The following is a 20,696-nucleotide window of genomic DNA, read 5'->3' as shown; positions in this document are numbered from 1 at the left end:
AGAATTGGGGTGAAGGGAACCCCTCTAAAGTGTCAGCTTAGAAACTCAGGGTGGAAGTGTTTGATCTTTCAACTTGTTTTAACCCTCTTTTATGAGGATTCCCTAATTACAACCTTGTCAGCTATTTTTATTTTTAGATGAGTTTTCAGGTCTGTAAAAATGGTGACATTTTAAAAGTACCATAGCAGGTTACCTATCTCTCAAAGCAGATTTAAAGTGATACATTTAAATAAAAGCAGTGTCTTGAGGTTAACTGGAACATTTTGTTGTGAAAAAGAGCACAGGCCTGGAGACCCGCGAGATGGCCTTTCACTGGTTGCCTCCGTCATAACGTCAAGCGACTGTGGAAGTGGGGTGAAGAACGTTGTTTCAGCCCCAGGTTTCTCTCTGTAGAAGGAGGGGCTTGGGCTATTTGCTGGCCCCGCTCTCTTTTGCCTTTGGCATCTGTGACGTTTTAATGGAACCCAAAGGTTTTCTCCAAAGTGCTCAAAGCACAGAGAAGTTCAAAGAGCGATAATGAAACATCACCCTGGGATGAAAGTGAGAAAGGGTCAAGCAGAAGAGAAGTGATGAGGGAAGTGCTGGCATTGTCCCCCTGAGGGGCGTGGATGCGGACCGTCTCATTCCTGGTCCCCGCGAAGCCACCCCCCCCACACACACACCCCACCCCGGGTTTATAGCCCAGAGCATCTTCCGTGCAAGGAAGATAAAAAAAAACTCCTGAGAAGCCTTTTACTTTCTCAGCAGTGGCAGTAGATTCTACAGAACGTTTAAATAATAATAACAACAAACATCAGCACTTAGGATGTGCCAGGCATCACACTCAGCCTTTTGCCTTCGCTTCCTCATTTCATTCTCACCCCAGCTTTATAGCATAAATCCCAGAGTGACCCCCGTTTTCCAGATGGAAAAACAGGCCTAGAGAGAGGCAAGCATCGTGTCTAAGTCACACAACTAGGAAGTGGGGGTGGGGCCTCACTCCAGAGTTAACATCTTTCCACCTGTTACCTGGTCGCATCTTCGCCACCCTGAGGTGCACGACACAAGCCCCTCCCTTCCCCAGGGCGTGGAGTCTGCAGAAGCTCAGCAGAGCTCAGCGGTCCTAAGTGGCTTGTCGCCCTGAGTCATCTTCATCCCCGTCCCCTTCTCTTCCGCAAGACTCTAGTGCTCCGAAGCGGCCACGTCTGTTTTCAGTGCCTAAAGCTCTTTGGCAGTGGTTGGTGTGAAATCTTTGGACGCTGTCTTAGCTCTTCCAGGGTTTGGTGTGTTATTTTTAGTGGGGAAATGCATTGTGATTACAGTAATCCAGGACCTAATAACTGAGTGTGCACCCCTCATGGCCCTCCTGCTCTCCGCTCACACAGATTCGACTTCATCTACGACCTCTTTGAACACGTTTCAAGCCGCACGAACCAGGATACCTTGAAATGTGGAAGCAAACATCGGCGGCCCACGGTCAGCTCGCAGTTCAAGGTTAGTCTACGCTGCTGGCCTGGACGGATCCATCTTTATTGTGATTTTAAGAATTGAAAATAGGAAATGGGTATCTGTGAGGTCTGTGAAAGTGTTTATTTATTTATTTTTTTCTATCATCCTTTTAAACCAGACAGGGCTTTAGGAAGAAAATATACTTTTTTTTTTCCTGAGCCAGATGAAAAAAAAAAATGTAGGTTTTTTTTTTTTTTTTTTTTTTGGTCTTGTTAAAAATAAATAGCTACTTATTCTAAGCTTACGAAATAGTAAGTCTTCATAAGAAGGACTGTATGGTCATTTGGGGTCACTCTGATTTGTATTTAAAGACTCATGTGCATATAAAGTATCTTTCTTCCTGTGTCTGGATTGTTTTTATTTTTCCCAGGTATGTTTACAGTATCATAACTAGGACGAATAACCAAGTGCATGGTTAAACAAGATCAGTGTCAGTTACCTTGTCCACATGTCCAGAATTCAGGGAAAATAAGAAACATTCTTACTTGCATTTTAAGTATGTAAGCCTTTTAGGTAGTTTAGAGGCAGATAACACGAAGACCATTTCTCTAACTTATTTGTTCTGCTTTACCCCCAAATCTTAGCATGAGGGGGAGCTGGAGGCATGTCAGTCAACAGACCTTTATTAAATTTGCCCTCTGGGAGGCTCTCTTCCATTTAGTTAATCAAAGTTGGATGCTTTCGAGGTGGGCGGGTTCCGTGTTAAGGTCTGTTTACAGCATGGCTGGGGATGAGCTGACCCACAGCACCACGGCTGACAGTGTTGGGCAGGTGTGACCCTTACAGGATACAATAAAAATAATAGCTGCCGTTTATCATACACCCTCTATGTTCCAGTCATTGGGGGCTGATCACTTTATATACGCTACCTTGTTCACTTCTCCCATATTCTTAGAAGTACGTATTATTGTCCCCACTTTACACATGAGGAAGCTGAGGTTTAGAGAATGGAGGTTTGCTCAGTCCCTCTGAGGACTGAAGCTAGGATTTGAATTGAACCTGGGTCTCTCTGACTCTAAACCCTAGGCTCTTAATCATCCAGCGGCGTTGTTACATTGTCTTTTTCTGGGTCAGTGTTGCCTGGAGTTGTCTTGGAAGGCTTTGTGGATGTTTGGGACTTAACTTGGACTAGGAATCGAGGAAATGGAAGAGAGTGGGCTGGGCTTCCAGGCAGAGACAAAGGCAAGAGGCGGACTCCTGAGTCAGGAATGTGAGTCCTGTTCCCAGAGGATGGGACACCTTGTATGAAGTTAAATGGGTACCATACCAGAGTATGAAGGGCCATGAATTCCAGGACATTCTGTCATCTGTGAGAAATCCTAAAGCTTTCTGAGCACAGAAATAACTAATCAATGTAGTAGACGACCCAGTTTCTTCAACAGTAAAATTGTTAAGAAGGAAGAAACAGACAAATGGAGATGAGGGAAAACCAACGGATTAAAACAGACTGAATAGATATATCAACCAACTACACTACTACGGGGACCTTATTTGCATTCTGATTTCAAAGAATACGCTATTTAAAAATTATGAAATTCGAGACAGTTGAGTATTTTAAAATGAAACTTGAGCTAGTTGCACCTTTTCACATTGATATTAAGGAATTTGTGTTAAATCTTTTCAGGAACGATATTGTGGTTACCTCTGTATGTTTTAAAGTTTTTAGCCTTTGAGAATACATAGTGAAATATTGAGGAATGAAATAACACAATGTCGGGGATTTGCTTTCCTACTAGAAGTGGGCGTAATGTGTACGGGGATGGGGTTCAGATGAGGTGAGATGAGCCGGCAGCTGAAGCTGATAATGGGTACTCATTACATGCTCTGTCTGCTTTGGTAAATGTTAAAAAATCTTCACAATTAAAAAAAACTTAAAAGACAGTAGTATTACAGAAGATTGATCTGCCTGGTGATTTGAAGGAAGAATGAGAGATTTTAGCTCAAAGACCAGTGAGGTACTGGTATAAGCTGTCATTTTGATGGAAATAATTAATTAAGAGGAACAACTTCACTGGAGAGTGGATACTTCTCAGGTTTTCTGTATAAACATTGAAATATCCCAGGGTGGTTTTTTTTGCTGGTTAACAGAACAGTTTTTTGTTTGTTTGTTTATGGTACTATGTCAAGGAAGTAATAAATGAGTTTTGCATATGTAAAATAACTTCTATGACAATTATAATACCTTTGTTTTATTAGAATGACATGATTAAAAATAAAAATGCTATTATTCCTCAGATATATATTGTTTTCTTTTTCTTATTTCTGATGAGTGCTTAGGGTGCTGAGAAATTTAAAGACACAATAAGAGACTAAATCAACATATACTTTTTCCTTTCTAATAGGACTCCCTGCATTCCTTAATGGCAACGCTAAGCTCCTCTAATCCTTTCTTTGTTCGCTGTATCAAGCCAAACATGCAGAAGGTAAGATTTACGACAGTTCTAGACTGACACTGTCTTATTTAAGGACACCGCCTCCTGGTGTGGTTACTCAGAGATTTGGTTTCTCCAAAGTCCTTTCATTATAGATGGTTGGAAATGTATATGACATTATTATAATATAACATTCACTGGAAAAAATCCCTTTGTCTTTTGGGCCTATTTGTCTGCTTTTGAATGATGCCATTATGCTTTAGAGAAATCTGGTTTAAAAGAAAACATTGTGAAGCCTTTGCATTTTTTTTTTAAGCATTGGTTTGAAATTCTTGGGCAAGCTCCAGAATGTGATATACCTTTTTTGGAAGAAATGGTTGGTGTGTTTTTTGTTGTGGTAGAGTTCTTTTTCATTTTATTTTCTTTTGCTTTATTGTTAAACATGACAGTGTCTGTATTCTAAGTAGTAATAATGGATTTTAAGGACTTTTACTCGTTGGTTGTAACTAATTAGCAAGACTCCTGTTGTCGGAAGTTTTTGTGTCTAGGCTCTTGGTTTTAGCTTTTTAATGCCATATCCCGATCAGAAACAATGTGAGTTTTATACAGAGAATCTATCTGAACAAAAAGATTTAGTATTAGGTGAATGCAGCTGTTGAGTCTAATGCTAAATGGGCAACTTGCCATAAAGTGCTGTTAAAAAACTGAAATTATTTTGATTTGGCAAACATCTGCTCTTAGTTACCCCTGTAAAGAAAGGAAAGCCCCCAACAAAATAATAATGTCAAGGGCCTCTCATGTGGGAGAACTAGATGCTATCCTCATAAGGATTAAGATAAGGAATCTGACCTGAACTGTTTCCCATGAGACTTGTGTTATGTTCCATAATGCCGCTGTCAATAACTTTGCTGATGCTAAATCTTATTTTTATTTTGTTTACCAGTTACCTCTGACTTAATATTACAGTGATTCCTCACTTAGAGTTTAAGGGTTTTTTTATAAGAACCACAGTGTTGAATTCTGTCTTCTAGGAAGGCAAAACTCAATGAGGGGAGAATAATCTGTTTGGTTTATTACCTTACTCTGAGGTGTGATGGGGAGAGTTTGGCATTTGTGTGGCGTAAAGTAGCTGAGACTGGGGTTCTGTAGATCTGTGATGACTTAATGTGCATCGGTTCTGGCAGTTGACATAGTAACTCATCTTTTCGTTTTTCAAATTTATAGTAAAATGTTTTAGGTTATCACAAAAAACGGCAACTAACTTAACAATACATAGCTTTCTTTGACATAATGTTGGAAATTAATAGTTAAAACATAACCATGTACCATGTCAGCTGGCTTATATCCACCTGCTGTGCTTTATAAAACCCCAATGGGCAGGATCTACAAGATGATATAAATGGGCTTTGCGTTTTGGGTCTACATTCACAGGAGCTGTGTAACCTCTGCCAGTGTTTCTTTCTTCTTTTTACAACAGGGGTAATAATACCATAACTTAAAGATGCATGTTTTCCCGCAATTTAAGGTCTTGGGTATTGAGATGCATCTTACAGCTTTTTGGCGAACCATAGTTGAAGTGGGAACTCTTTTCTCTCTCCTTAGTGGTGCAGTAATTGTGCAGTTTTACAGCCATTGGCACCTTAGATTCAAAGAAATGGAGGGGACCTGCCAGTGCTTATTTATAAGGACAGAAATTTTAATTTTAAAATCTCAGTCCTCCATGTTTTTGTTTTCTTTCTTGGATGGCATGGACTCGTTTTTCCTTTAAATCGTAATCACTTTTGAAATCAGGCCTGCTTGAAAACACATCAACAGCCAGAATGTTGAAGAAATTGCCTCTTTTTGATGTTTATTTTTCCTTGCTGGGACTTGGTTGTGCCTAATTGCTTTGGTGTTTGCATTTTAAAAAATGACCCAACCCAGTCTCTGGTTCCATTTCTGTTGGCTCACAGCCCTTTTCACCTCCTGACCGGTGGCAGGCACTAATTAATAACCTGCCAGGAGAAGGGCTGAAGAAGACTTTGAAAAACATCTCCGTGCCATTTTCAAGGCACCCAGCAGGTCAGACATGAGAACTGACTTGTCTGAGGCCTAAGATGTAGGTGTGGTATTAAGTGCGAAGGGGCTAATTAGACTATGGAAATAGTAAATTACAACTCGCTTAGCATTCATTTAGTTCCGTTGCAAATATTGGAGTGTTACTGGTGATGATATAGGAAATATATGTAAACAACCCTCATTTAGAGTTTCTTATGACATTTCTCTTGTCCAGAGAAATGCTTCTAGAAATCTCACAGGGAAAATCTTGCTTGCCTTTGCCCAGAGATGGGGAATGTGTATTTCCTCAGTCCTCACCTCATGCCCTCCTCAAGTCAGACGTTCATTACGGGGGCTTGAGAGGATGTATTCAGATGTACGTATATAGAGGTGTTTTGTACATCATTCAGGCATGTAGATCATGGATTTGGGCAGCTTCTAGAGGTTTCTTTTGGCAATTCTGTGACCCAAAAGGCATAAGAACAATGGCTGTAAAGCCTGTGGCCTGGAGAACTGTGGCCTTAGAAAAAGTGGCGTAGCGGCTTGGTGCTTTTAGGAGCCTGTGCAGTACATCCAAGGCTCCCGTGGTGGCCTGGCCAGTGTGTGCTCACGGCCCCGTGGGCCCCAGGCCTGTGGTACAAGCTGCCTCCTCTCCTTGGCAAGTGTGTGGGGCTCAGGATGGGCACTTGGGCCCCAAGCATCTAGAAATCCTTTTGTGGGAATATTATGGGTTTTCGTTATTTGGGATTTTTATGTTTTGCTTTGAAAAGCTGGTGTAAGCAGGGAGAACATAACTGACATGCTGGAACGATTATGTCAATTCAACTATTATAGTATGTGGACTTTTTTCTTTTTGTGAACAATTTGTAGCTAATCCTGAGCGTTGCAAAGACGGCACTTCACTAGTGTTGCTGAGAAGTCCTCCTGGCGCTAAGTGATGAAGAAAGTAAAGGCATACCTCTTGGCAGGGGCTGGTCTGCAGCCAGTTCTTTGCCTCAGATGGCACTGAAGGATGCACTCCTCCCCTCAGCTTAGAATTTTCAGTTTACAAAGGGCAGACTTCTCCATCAGACGGGTTTTAGTGGGTGACGTGGCCTCATAGCTTTTTTCTGTTGTGGTTTGCTTTAGGCAATAGTGTTTCTGGCCAGAAGTGTCCAAACCAACCCCAGGAGATTTCTGTATCGAAGAAAACCTGCTTTGCCTCCTCAGAATTTCTCCCCAAGGGTGTCCCGTGATCTCTGCCTTCTCTCCCTACCTGGTGCAAATAACTTCTAGTCAGAGAAGTCTGTTATTAACATTCCTTAGAAAAACCCTGCGGAGGTGCAGGACAGAATTAAAGAAGGGGACAGACCGATAGCTATCAGGAGAACCGTCCGGGCGTGAGAACTGGTTGTCTGCACTTCCCAGCCCCGAGTGCGAGGCGGGGCCCACTTGCTGCAGGAGCGGAGCGGGGCTGTCGCGTGGAGCGCGCCCGGCTGGCTCTCCTCTCTCTTATTCTGTGGGTTGGACGTGAGAAGCTCTCGGGTTCTAGGGAGAAGCATCCTCAACTCCTGCAGGGTCATCTTTGAGCTTTTTTTTTTTTTTTTAAATAAATTTATTTATTTATTTATTTTTGGCTGCATTGGGTCTTTATTGCTGCACGTGGGCTTTCTCTAGTTGCGGCGAGCGGGGGCTACTCTTCGTTGTGGCGCGCAGGCTTCTCATTGTGGTGGCTTCTCTTGTTGCAGAGCACGGGCTCTAGGCGCGTGAGCTTCAGTAGTTGTGGCATGCGGGCTTCAGTAGTTGTGGCTCGTGGGCTCTAGAGCTCAGGCTCAGTAGTTGTGACGCACGGGCTTAGTTGCTCCACGGCATGTGGGATCTTCCTGGACCAGGGCTCGAACCCGTGTCCCCTGCATTGGCAGGCGGATTCTTAACCAGTGAGCCACCAGGGAAGTCCCCATCTTTGAGCTTTAACCCAGCATAAGCGTATCCTCAAAGATTCTGTCAGGTCTTCTCCAAAAAGGCAGGATATGGGTCCCCTGGGTGGCCCTGACCCTGGGAGCTTCTGGGGGAAGGCTTCTAGCAGAGGTGGCTGCATGGGGTCAGGTTTATCTAGGGGAAGAGTGAAGAAGAGGGGTGTCCATGCCGAGGGGAGACCGGAGACCAGGCCTGCCAGGAGGGAAGCCGTGCAGTCTGTGAGCCGGACTGCAGTCGTATTTGCCGGAAAATGGAACATCAAGCAGGAGAATGAAGCTGGAGACACAGGACTGGCCCGGCTGTGGGCGTCTTGTCTTAAAGCACTGTCTCCAGGCCCCGAGACATGAGGACGTGTGGACCGTGTCACGCCGAAGTCGTCTGTAAGAGACTTCAGGGGAGGCCAGTGCTTTCCTCTGAAGTGACTCCTGCTGACCTGTGTCCCGCTCTTTCATGGGGCCGCTGCTGACACCAGACTAGGTCCCTCTTTTAGACGACACTCAGGACCACACATGAAGTGAGAACGCTGCGCTGGCATTACGGAAACACGAGCCTTTTGTTTCCAGAGGCATCATGATTTGATTAATGGCTTCATGAATGGAGCACATTTAATCCTGGGGACTCATATTTTGTGTGAACCAGGTGCTGCCTGCCATTTTTTTCCCTAGTTGTTTTTGTGTTTTTTTTTTTAAACAGAGGCCAAACATTTCTTTAAATAATTCTGATGATATTGTAGCATATTTCCTACCTTGAATTTTTTTGTCCAGTTTTATTCTTCCTAGATGTTTTTCGCTCTCATTTTATTCATCTTATTTCTCTTGAGCCTTACTGAAACTTTATTCCAGTGACCCTTTACATTTCTTTTTAGGCTTTGGTGTCTCTACCTCAGTGCTATTTTCTGTATAAGGTATTCCACAAATACGGAAGACCTTGACCAAGTACAACTTTGCAGGGCCTGCCTCTTCCATCTTTGTGCCCCACTGTGTAGCTCAGCCAGCATCCAGACTGTCATATGTGCTCAGTAAACGTTGAATCAAATTGCTCATAAAAGGACACCATGGAGTTGCTCATGGTGTGTGAGTACTTGACTTTGCCAGAGATGAAGACTTAACGCACTATCTTGAATCCTTACTGCTATGCGTTCCATTTTGGTTTGTTTAATTGTTTTTGGATCATCTTCGATTTGTAAAGTTGGAAGTTACCCTAGGGATACACCACTAGATCAGTATTAGAGTGATGTCCTTACTGTGATCCAGTCTTTCTATGTTAATGTGTTATCTCTCCCTCTCCCAGCTGACCCCCTTCTCAGACATGGCGCCCCCCGGCCCCCCACCAAACCTCCAGGGTTTGGAGCCCTTTTGGAACAGCCGAGCACAGCACTGGAGACTCATTCACAAACACTTTAAGTTGGGCTTGGTGCTTCATACTCAGACACTGAGATCTCTAAGTGGGATCCCCCTCGGGAATGTGTTCCCTGGGCATGATTGGGTGTGCAAATCTGCCAGATAACAAGGGTGTAACCTAGAAGGTTAAACACTGGATTTTAGCATTTTGATTGAACTTTCTGGAATTGTACATCATTCAGTCCAAACATCTATTACTGTATTGAATCGAAGACTCCCATGGTTGTAAAGGGCACCATTATTTATACATCCCTGTGGAAGCAGAAGCTCTACCTAGTTAACCAGGGCATGATGCTGTCTTATCTCCAGGCGCTTGCTTTTTAATTTGCAAGAATGAAGTGGAGGTCATTCGTCCACCGGAAATCCTTGCATCACTGATAACACAGTTACACCTTGTCACCCTGTTTCCAGGCCTTTCTGCAGATAAAATAGCTTTCTGTTTCCCCGATGACTCTAGAGAGGAGCATTTAGACTACATTTAAAGGACAGCTGGACTCAGTGCAAGTACTTCCAATAGTGCCTGTGATTTTCAAAGACATTGAAAAGCTGTGATGAAATCCACGCACATCCGTGTGTGGAATCACGGCATGATGGTCAGCAAGTCACAGACACATTCAGGCAATTTGAGAGGGGAACATATTTGCGTTAAGAATTGATGAAATATGGTCGGTTTATCCCCTTTCAATGAGACGCAAAAGGATCAGCCTCCCTCTTCCTAAATAATTCCCAGGAACAGAGAACTTACTCTTTCCTTACACCTAAAGGCACCCTGTTGTCTTTTTAAAAGCTCTTACTATTTATGGGAAAGGTTGTACTTGTACTGCATGAAATCTGCATTTCCGCATCTTCCGTTCACTGGTTTTCATCAGTGCATAGGTGGCCCTGCTCCACTCCCGGCTGAGACATGGGGTGCAAGGTGCCCTGGGTCTAGCGAGCTCTGATACACAGAGGCCCCGCCCATGTGGGCAGGCTATTGCTCAGGTGCAGGGCCCCTGAAGCATTGGGATGAAATCGAAATAGATCAAAAGTGTGTGACTGGTTATCTGTTGAGCCTGTTGTCACTGAGCGGTTGTGTGGCTTTGGGATTGTTTCCTTTTCTCCAAAGTGTGTAAAGTAATGGTGCCTGCTTAGGGGAGCAGCTGTAGGTATTAAATGAGGTAACGGGGACGTGAAACAGCTACACTGAACTGTATGAAGCAGTCCATACTTGCGTTACGTGTTTGGGTTGGAAAATATGCTCACTTCATCCTCACAAGGTTAACCCCCAGTTTAAGCTGAATCAAGGAAAAGCTAAGACTATTGCCAGACCTTTTCCTTTTTGAGTTTAGTTTTAAATCTCCTACCCTTGGCAGATTGTTGTAACTAGCTGCTGCTTTTTGTTTTTCTTTTTCTTTTTTTAATTTCCTTTAGTCTTTGACATGGTTATGGGATGAACATTTTGATTTCATTTTTTTAAAAAAAACGAATAGACCTTCTTTTTTAGAATATTTTAAAATTTACGGAAAATTTGAGCATAGAGTACAGAGAGTTCCTGTATCACTCTCGCCTCCGACACACACACACAGACACACACACACACACTTTCCCCTATTATTCACATCTTGCGTTAGTGTGGTACATTTGTTATCATTAGTGAACCAGTATTGATCTATTATTATTAAAATCCAAAGTTATAACATTAAAGTTCACCGTGTCGTATGATTGAGTTTTGACAAATGATACCATTGTGATGTGTCAAAGTGCTAAATGTCCATCATCTATTCACAACACAGTGAACGTTTTTTTCAAGTAAAATTTTATGAGAATAGGATAGTTTCTGATTGCCTGGCCAAAGGGTGAAGATTGAGAGTGAAGTTTCTATGGCACACAATCTGAATGACACTGCTTTATAGAGAAGAGACTGATGAAAAAATGGAGGAGGAGAGAGAGCATGGGAGAACCGGGAAGGGAGGATGTTTTAGAACTATCTGGATTGTCAGACTCTCAATCCTCCCTACATTCACTTAGTCTTAACAGCCTCTGGAGATGATTCCCCTTCCTCTGCATCCTTACTGGAAAATGCCCACTTGGCATTCAGTAACCTTCCATAATTCTTCCTGGCTTTCTGATTGCCACTCCTGTTGCCTCTTCTCCTGTAACTGGAGCACTCTTTGCCAGCATCTTTGACTTTTGAGAACATCACCTACCCACAACCTAAAAAAAAAGCAGCTCTACCTTTCCAGGAAATTTTAGTAGAGGAAGCATTAAAGCTACCATTCTTCTCCCTAAACAAAACAATCCCGCTAAACCCCTCAGTGGTCACTTGAATCCTGTTTACCAAGTTGTCATGGCAACTATTCAGGAGCGCTATGCAAAGACCGGGATAAATAGCCAGAAATGAATCTGGGCTCAAGGGAGGGGTGTTGTTCTCAGGGTGGACTTTCCAAGATCACAACTACATGCTTGGTTTTGTCCTGGGGCGATTTTCCTTTTTAATGTTAGTCATCTTTGAAAATTCAGAGTCTTTGGACCTTCAAATGACTTTGCATGTTTGTTGGTGCATGCAAGGTGATTCGTTTGCTCCGACGGTCAAAAGTATCTTCGGCAGTTGTTATCCCGCCAGCCTCACCAGGCTGGACTTCTTTCAGAAGAATCAGGAATTAAGCAAGCAGAGCCCAAGACACCACATAAAAGACTGGGAACAGCAGTGAGCTGAAGAAAGCCCGTTTTTGTGTCTGTCGGCTCAGATGCTTGTAGCCGGGACTGCTAAAGATGCAGCCATTTACAGTGGACAAAAGCTGAAGGGGGCAAAAGAAACCCAAGGTAGGGGTTTTTCTCTTATTTGCACTGCTTAAAAGTTTCACAGTGATTGCAGTACTGTAGACTTTTGTAGAGGAGTTTTTTAAGCCTGAGGAAAACAGGTTTTTGCCGTCTCTCTGAGTACCAGAAGTGTTTAGTTTCTAAACAAATGGGTAAGTGCTGATTTTGATTGCATGTACAAGTTTGAACTACTAATGCTTTGTAAAAACAAAAGACATAACCTCTTGGATAAGGCATTGATAATGCAATATATTTTTTGGCATGGAATTCATCTTTTATAGGAAAAATCATTTTTAATATTAGGTTGCACCGGGAAATGGTGAGTGGTCGTTTCTTTTGTTTGAATTTGTTATGTCAAAGAATTTCCCTTTAAAAAATTATATGCTACAGTTTTGCAGCTTTTTCTTGCCCTGTGCTTTATACCAGCCTTTAAAGAAATCTGCACAAGAATCGGCATCTTTATAAGTTGTATTATAAACTGTTTGATACACAAGTATGGAACTGGGAAAAGTTACAGGAATTGAATGGTGATTTGTTTAATATCATGTGCTTGTTTCACACAAGCATAAACTTGCTGATATTTTGCAATCTGCCTGGGAGAAACCTGATGAGACACATTTTGCTGAGATCCTCTTGTTCCCCAGAGGAGAACTCCCTAAAGAAAGAACATAATAAAGAGCGTCTGAAATGCTAATCTCTGCTTCTACTGCCACTTGAATGTGTTCAGCTGATTTCTATTCAGTTGCTAAAAGTGCCCTTTAAGGGAATAAGTGTTTTAAATGTGAAGGTGGTCTTTCATATTAAATTGAGTTACATTTAAAAGAAAAGAATAATAATGTGGCTGGCTGCCACTTAGCCAAATCTGCTTTCCCCGAAATAAATTTCTAGTGCCAAGTGAAAACCGAATGTTAGAACATTTTATTTTTACCATCAGTTTTTGCAATCTTAAGGGTAATTAATCTGACGTAAAATTAATAACCATCATAAGAGAAAGACGAAGTGTAAGTCACCTTCAAGAAAGTGCCACATATTTCTGACTCTTTCATCGTGTTGTACTTCTGGGTTTTCTCACCTGTATTTCTGTGCTTAAACATATAGATCCCCAGCTCCAGAATCCTATTGTTGTTTGCAGTGGGGGAATACACCCACTCTCAGATGAGTAATATTTCACTCTCTCTGACGAGCACCATGGCATGGTGAAGGGTACGTTTGCGAAGGCACCCCAGACTGCCCTGCTTGCTGCCCACCTGGGAGGTGCCATCTGCCAAGATGGGTGAATATTTCCCCTGCACCCACTGTGAAGGGTAGCCACACCACCTCCCTGCAGCCCTCTGGCTGTACATTTTTTGGCTCAGCTTGATGAACTTCTAGAATAGCATCCAGTCAGAACAGCAGCCCAATCCAACATTTGAGCCATTCCCAGTCCCAGACCACCTATTATCAATCATAGGCAAACTGCGATTGTGTGTGTGTGTGTGAGTGTGTGTGTTTTCTAGCCTAAGTGGCTCCGTATTAATGTTTTCGCCGGCAGCCCCCTTAATGTGAGATTTCTGTTTGTGACTTTGCTGTAAAACTCACCACTGCCCACCCAGCATCTGTATGAAGGATCGACTCTAAAAGCTGCGTTTCCCCTCAATGACTGGAGCGAAGGGTCCGGGTTTTGGAGACCAGAGAATGGGTACTGGGGGAAGATTGCAGTGTGGTGCTTGGGCTCAGAGTCTGAACGTCCCTGGCTTTTCTCAGACTTGGAGAAAGCTCTCTGCCTTCACCCGCTCCTCAGCATTTCCCTGTGTTGGCCTTTGACCCTGGGGAGTTCCCCTGTTCCTTCCTCAGGCCAGCTCTTTCCCTAATACTCAAAAATACTACTACAGTGAACAGTGACTATTCAGTAAACATCATTACAATAGTTACTAGGTTTTGCCTGCATCCCTCCCCAGTATAAAAGCAATACTTATTGATTATAAAAGATTCGGAAAATATGCAAAATACAAAGAAAAAAACCTCTTTAATTTACAGTTACCTATAATTTTACTACCAAGAGACAATCCTTACATTTTATTGTATATATACCTTTTCCTTTAAATTGGGATCATAGTCTACCTCAATTATGTAACTTACTTTTTTTAATCAATATTTTTTATTGAAGTATAGTTGATTTACAGTGTTGTGTTCATTTCTGCTGTACAGCAAAGTGATTCAGTTATACACATACATATATTCTTTTTCATATTCTTTTCCATTATGGTTTATCACAGGATATTGAATATAGTTCTCTGTGCTATACAGTAGGACCTTGTTGTTTATGCATTCTATATATAAAAGCTTACATCTGCTAACCCCAACTTCCCACTCCACCCCTCCCCGAACCCCCTCCCCGTTGGCAAACACCACCAGTCTGTTCTCTGTGTCTGTGATTCTGTTTCTGTTTCATAGAAAGGTTCATTTGTGTCATATTTTAGATACCACATATAAGTGATATGGTATTTGTCTTTCTCTTTATGCTTTACTTCACTTAGTATGATAATCTCTAGTTGCATCCATGTTGCTTCAAATGGCATTAGTTTGTTCTTTTTTATGGCTGAGTAGTATTCCATTGTATATATACACTGCATCTTCTTTATTCATTCATCTGTCAATGGACATTTAAGTTGTTCCTGTGTCTTAGCTATTGTGAATAGTGCTGCTATGAACGTAGGGGTGCGTGTATCTTTTTGAATTATAGTGTTGTCTGAATATATGCCCAGGAGCGGAATTGCTGGATCATATGGTAATTCTGTTTTTATTAACTTTTTTATTAATATATCTTAAAGTATTCCTGTGTTTTTTTTCATGACTGTATACACTTGTCAGTGGCTGTGCTTTAAGTCAAATTTCTATTATTGGATTATTTCCTTTATTTCTTATTGTAAACAATGCTGCTTACTGTATTATTCATGTGTGTAAATATTTGTGCTCATTTAAGGCTGTTTCCTTAAGGTAAATTCTCAGAAGTTTATTTGCTAAAATCAGAGTATGCACATTGTTATGACTTTGATGTGTACATACACACATGGACAGCTTGCCCTTCATTAAGGCCAGCAACAGGAAAAGTTTTTGCTATGTGTAACAGTGGATTCAGAGCCTTACTATATAAAGAGCCCTCACAAATCAATAAGAAAATAACAAATATTTTAGTAGAAAAATGGGTAAAACACATGAACAAGAAATTTGCAAAAGGTGTGATACAAATGAAAAATAACCTGACAACGTTAATAGTATAATCAAAGAAATAAAACCTAAAATAGTGAGGTAGCCTTGCCAATGTGAAGATTGGATGAGTTTTTGGTTTTCCGTTTTCAGTAACATGTTCCAGGGTCTGTGACTATTTGAGGAAACTCCCATTCATGTACTTTGCCACTGGGAGTTTAAATTGTTGCAGCCTTTCTGAAGGACAGTCTCGTCCTGTCTTCCTGATTTAACTTTTCTTGCCTCCCCTGGGACCATAGTCCATCAGTTTTTCTCTCTTGGGCTGTAAAGGGTTCCTTCTCCCAGGATCCCATCTCCTTGCTGATACTTTCATTGTATTTATTTATGTAAAAGAAAGGGGAGGTGGGAGTGAATAGGAACTTGACCGGGTTCCCCCTAGAGCAGTCTTCTTTTCACTGCTGAACATTTCTAAAAAGAGGCCGCGCCCGTTTTCTTATTTCTGAGGCTATGCCATCCAAGCTGCCTCTGCCTCTGTCCTGCTGAAAGCTTCCAGGTAGACTTTTTCTCTGCCCTGCCCTCCTAATCTCCACCTCCCGCCCCCAGGGCTGTGGCATCACCAGCCATCTCCTCCTTCCTGGCACTTCTCTGACCAAGCCTCCTCCCCCCTCCCTTTCCCCACCCCCTCCCTCTCTTGACTGGTTCCCTGGGTGTAGGCCTGGCCTCGGGTGCTGCCCTCACCTCCTCACCTGTGCTGTTCCCAAAGAAACGCTCACTTCTCTCCTTCTCCTCTCAGCCCAGGTGAGTACCTTTCTGCTGTGTTTTCCCAGCCTGAAACCCTCCTCTAAGCTTTGGCCTCATAGCCCAGCTTTGTAACCTACTTTTTTCCTGGGTCTGTGCTTGGCCAGCACTTCAAACTGAAATGTGTCCATAATTAAATTTCACATCCTTTTCCTTCCATCTCCTTGTTTAACCTTTTTTAAATTTATCGGGTTAGGGCAGAGTGTCTCAACCTTGGCACTGTTGACATTTTGGACAGGACAGTTCTTTGCTGAGGGGCACTGTCCTGTGCATTATAGGACGCATAGCAACAGCCCTGCCTTCTCCCCATAGATGCCAGTCCCACCCCACTCCCCCCCCACCCCCGCCAAATGTTTATAGACACCTCCAGATGTCCCCCAGAGGGCGAAATTGCCCCTGGTTGGAAGTCACTGGGTTAAGGTGTCAACGCTGATTATTTCTTGGGTTTATCCTTATTTTTCCGTTGCTCTTGGTAAAAAAATGGCATCTACAACTTAATTTTTATTATAGCACTTGTTACAGCTTTGAACCTTGTTTTAACTGATGAATATACGGTGAAAATAATATCCTTTAACATTTTTCACAGGTATTGAATCATTAAATGAAAACATATATTACTGTTTTTTTTCCTAGTAAGTAGTAGTAGAAAATTTAAAATTTTGGGGGGCGGGGATGGAGTGCCCTGGATATCAGCATATCCTGCAGGATTACGTAATCGCTCTGTGCTCTCCACTTTCTCAGATGAATGGATGTCCTAGTTTCAGCCACTGTGAAAGGGTAAAACAGCTCATTAAAGTGTGCCAGATGCTTCCTTTGCCAGTATTTCACTAAAAAGGGAATACTGTTTAGCTTTAAGAATTCTGCGATAGACTCAAAAAGTTTGCCATTACGAAATGAAAGTGTCCCTGTTAAAAATGTGTGAAAATTTCACCAGTGAAGGAATGTTTTAGATACTATTTAACGCTTTTTTCAAAAGTCTCTTTAGATGCAAGAAAATGAAGTTTGAACATGCACAGTAAGTTTGAGTTACTGAGATTTCAGTCTCTGAGCTTTAGGCACAGGACAAGGGTTTGCATATGAAGTCTTTCAGGTATCCCTTGATGTTGTTTTCAGTGGGACAGTTTAAATAAGGTTGTTACATATATAAGTAGCAGAAGGTTTAAATAAGGTTGTTACACTATGTAAGTAGAGGACTGAGGCCAATTTTGCTGAGCTGGAAAAACAAACCCCACCATATGATTCCAGCCACATGTAAAGAATCTTGAATATGTTGATTGCAGCTTGAGAAATGGCAGAAGGGAAATCAGCCTGACTTGACTTCTTTTCTTTTTTTTCTCTTTTCCTTTTTCTTTTGTTTTGGTATTAACTCTGAAAAGTTGGCCTCTGTATTTGATTCAATGCCTTCATTACATCAGTTCCAATAAAGCTTGGACTGTTCAGTTTACATTGAACCGTGGGTACACACAGTGGCAGCCCTGAGAGCCATTTGGTCAGAGGCACCTTGCAAATTAGGGAAATGAGGTCCTGTGTGGAGGTGGAAGGGCAGGTCGGACCCGGTGGTGGTGTCACGTGATTCGGATTTCCCGGGTTCAGACACAACCTGTTAGTGCTGGGGCCTGGTATCAAAGGTGCAAAAAGGTACAAAAAACTGCAAATCTCTGTGGAACTGACCATCTCTTGGACCAGCCATTGTCTGTAGCCTCATTGCATCAGCAGATGGGCCACTTCTGCTCAGGAACGCCTGCTGTGTCTGGAGCTGTGCTCCGGGCATTTCCTGGTTTACACAAACTTGGAGCTCTGCCAGTGTTGACAGAGTTAAAGCCTTTCCCTTCTCGTGATCGATTAAAAAAAAAAATTAACTACAATACAATTGCCACTTGTTCTGCATTACTCACCTTGCCTGCTCAGAGCACATCCACTCTCCCTGTTACAACATGTTGGTATAAAGTATTTAAACGATTGAGAAAGCAGTTTGGGAATATTCGAAGGGCCTTTAGCAACTGGCTTGGGTACTCAGGCTTTTCTGTTCTTGGTTCTGCTTTGGTAAACTAGCCTAAAACCCAGACTGCACTCTGTTGGAGACTGTAAACTGCCAAGGATGCAGAGCCGAGAGAGGGTGTAGGGAGAGACGAATAGACCTCACTGACGTGTAGGGATAGATGAAGCAACACTCTTTGGTTGAATATTAACTGTATTCAGGGGTTGGGTGGAAAAATATAGGAAGAAATGAACTGATGAATAGGTCATGTCTAAATCATTTCCGTTTCAGTTAATAAATCACGGACTGGCCTCGGATCATAGTTGACGATGCCAAAACATTGATGGGGGAGAAAGGTGGAGATAGACCCAGGAGGACTTTTGAGAGCATTCACCAGCGTACAATGTATCATAGTAGTGTTTCTAAACAACACTGATCGCACCTGGCCTGGTCCCATGGTTTTGTGGCCTAAAGCACACAATTTAACCTCTAATGCGGACCTAATCCCAACCAGCCCAGTGACTCTGTAGCAGTCATTTAACCTGGGCTTGTTTTTCTACATATTCCAAAGCTAATGGCATAAGGTTTCATAGTTCTCAAAGGACAAGTTGATTGTTGTATTGCTGTTTGTTAGCGAATAAGGCAATCTGTCCTTCAGACACTATAGAGTAAACAGATTGATAAAACAGGTTAATCTTTCACCATTTCTGGATTAAAATGATGAGCGAAGATGCGTCAGGAGGCTGCGTATCGTGGTGGACTGAGTGAAGTCTTACAGGAAATGCTGGACTCGCTGTCATTCGCCGGCCACGTGACATTGGTCTAGCAACTCAAGTTTGCTTATTGACGGAGTGAGGACAGAAGTCACCCATTTTTAGCGTGGTTACAAGGTTAACTGTGATCATGTCTGTAAAGCTTCTAGCTCAGACTCTGGCACACACTGGCCACTGATGGTCGCGGTGGCTGATAAATAATAATGAACATATTTGTCGCTCTGGAAAGAGGCAGCGTATGTGCGTTGGTGTGGCCCTTCCATTAGGGGCCGTGACTGTGACGGTCCCGACATAAAGAGGCGTTCGTTTCTTCTTGAACTTATTCACCACTTACTGACTCAGCACCACATCCTCCAATAGAATTTATGAAGCATATGCATCCATTTGGGGGTAGATGTGTTTAAAAACAAATTCATGGAAAAAGTATTATCAGAACCCTGAAAAGTATGCTTTAAATCTAAGAATGGGAAACATGGTAAGGGTTAATAAGTAAATTGGATTACTGAAGGATGTGCAGGAAATAATGTTATTCTAAAGACGGATGAGGAGAAAGAGTGTATTATTGTCATATGTATGTTTTCTGTTTCCTGTGTCTTCCTTGGATTTTCTCATTGGGTCCTTTCCCCAAGTAGAAGGCCAAGAGGGGCATCCAGATTTAAGTATCTTGAGTCACATGATTCAGAAGCCTATGGTCTGGCTCTGCAGTGCTGGGACTCCAGCATGAACCAGTCCTGTCCAGGCCCCAGGGATGGGAATAACCTGGCCTTTGGGCATCGCCTGACCTCCCGTTTCCTAGCAACTTCCAACTGCTCAGCGGAATATTTTGTGGCGTTCCTAATTTATACTTAACAGATATTGGCTGTGTCTAAGGCTGGCTAATTTCCCATTATTGACTTGCAGACAACCACTTTAATACATGAATAAGCAAGAGAAAGGACTCCTAGGAAGCTGCGCTCCCCATGTCCCCTTCTCACCAGGCCCTCATTTTCCTTTGGGAAAGTAGAATTTACCAAGGACATGCCAATACGATGCCACTTCTCTCAGAGAAGACCGCGTGGAACACTTTTCAAGTAAAGTTCTCCATTTGATTTTTTTTCTGATAGCCCAGCCTGTATTGATGAATATTTATAAATCAGCTACATCCATTATCAAAGAGGTGGCTCTTTCCTTAGTGAATTCTTTTAAGCAAACGTAGACTGGTAGCTTCTGCTCAGTTTCTTCCTGTATAAATGGGGTGGTGAGATGGGGTGATTTCTCAAACTCCTTCCAGCTCTCAACTAACATGAATCTGGTGAAATCATATTTTTTCTAATATTTGACATTTCTGGGTTTAGGCTCAAATTTTTCCGAGGTGCTATTTTTATTTTCCTACTTTTTATGACAGTTCAAACTCTTTGGTCCCAATATGGCTTTTTATTTATTTGCCTCTAAAAACCATTGTTTTTCTCTGCATCCTAAGTTTTTAAAAAGAACAGTTTTTTTTTTTTGGAACTAAGAATGGTGAATGACCTCTGGTTTCCAGTGGGTCAGAAGTTTTTTTGTCTCGGAAGTTCAAATACCTTCAAGCAAGAAACCTTACAAGTATGTGCTTCAGATTATTATCTGTACGCTGAGTTATGCTACCATGATGGCATGTCTTAGTACCTACTGATGTAGCATTGTAAAAGTAATAACTCTGGCCGAGTATTACAGCTCTCAGTTTGACACGTTTTCCTGGACGTTGGTGAATGTCTGGCTACTGGACACCATCCTCTCTCTCTTTCCTCCTCATCCCCTGCTGTACACTTTCTTCCTTAGCATCCGTATCACATCGACATGACCTTGGTGATTGTATAAACGACTGGGTAAGCTTCACAGCTATTTTAGCGTTTTCATGACTGATTTGAGCCTCCTTGCCAACATCTACAAA

General features: G+C 42.3%; 1 protein-coding gene across 1 annotated transcript in view; it reads left to right on the top strand.

Moving 5' to 3' along the window:
* The window catches only part of MYO10 (myosin X), a 214,324-nt gene that overhangs the window by 138,495 nt on the left and 55,133 nt on the right, over positions 1 to 20,696 (top strand). Inside the window, exons 18-19 of the mRNA XM_059916137.1 lie at positions 1,365 to 1,473; positions 3,831 to 3,911. Of these exons, the coding sequence (XP_059772120.1) occupies positions 1,365 to 1,473; positions 3,831 to 3,911 (190 nt within the window). The remainder of the gene's footprint in view (positions 1 to 1,364; positions 1,474 to 3,830; positions 3,912 to 20,696) is intronic.

The sequence above is a fragment of the Balaenoptera ricei genome, chromosome 3 (assembly GCF_028023285.1).
Source record: "Balaenoptera ricei isolate mBalRic1 chromosome 3, mBalRic1.hap2, whole genome shotgun sequence".
Taxonomy (NCBI): Eukaryota; Metazoa; Chordata; class Mammalia; order Artiodactyla; family Balaenopteridae; genus Balaenoptera; species Balaenoptera ricei.
Note: the sequence above shows the minus strand (reverse complement) of the source record. Positions and strands in the feature narration are given on the sequence as shown.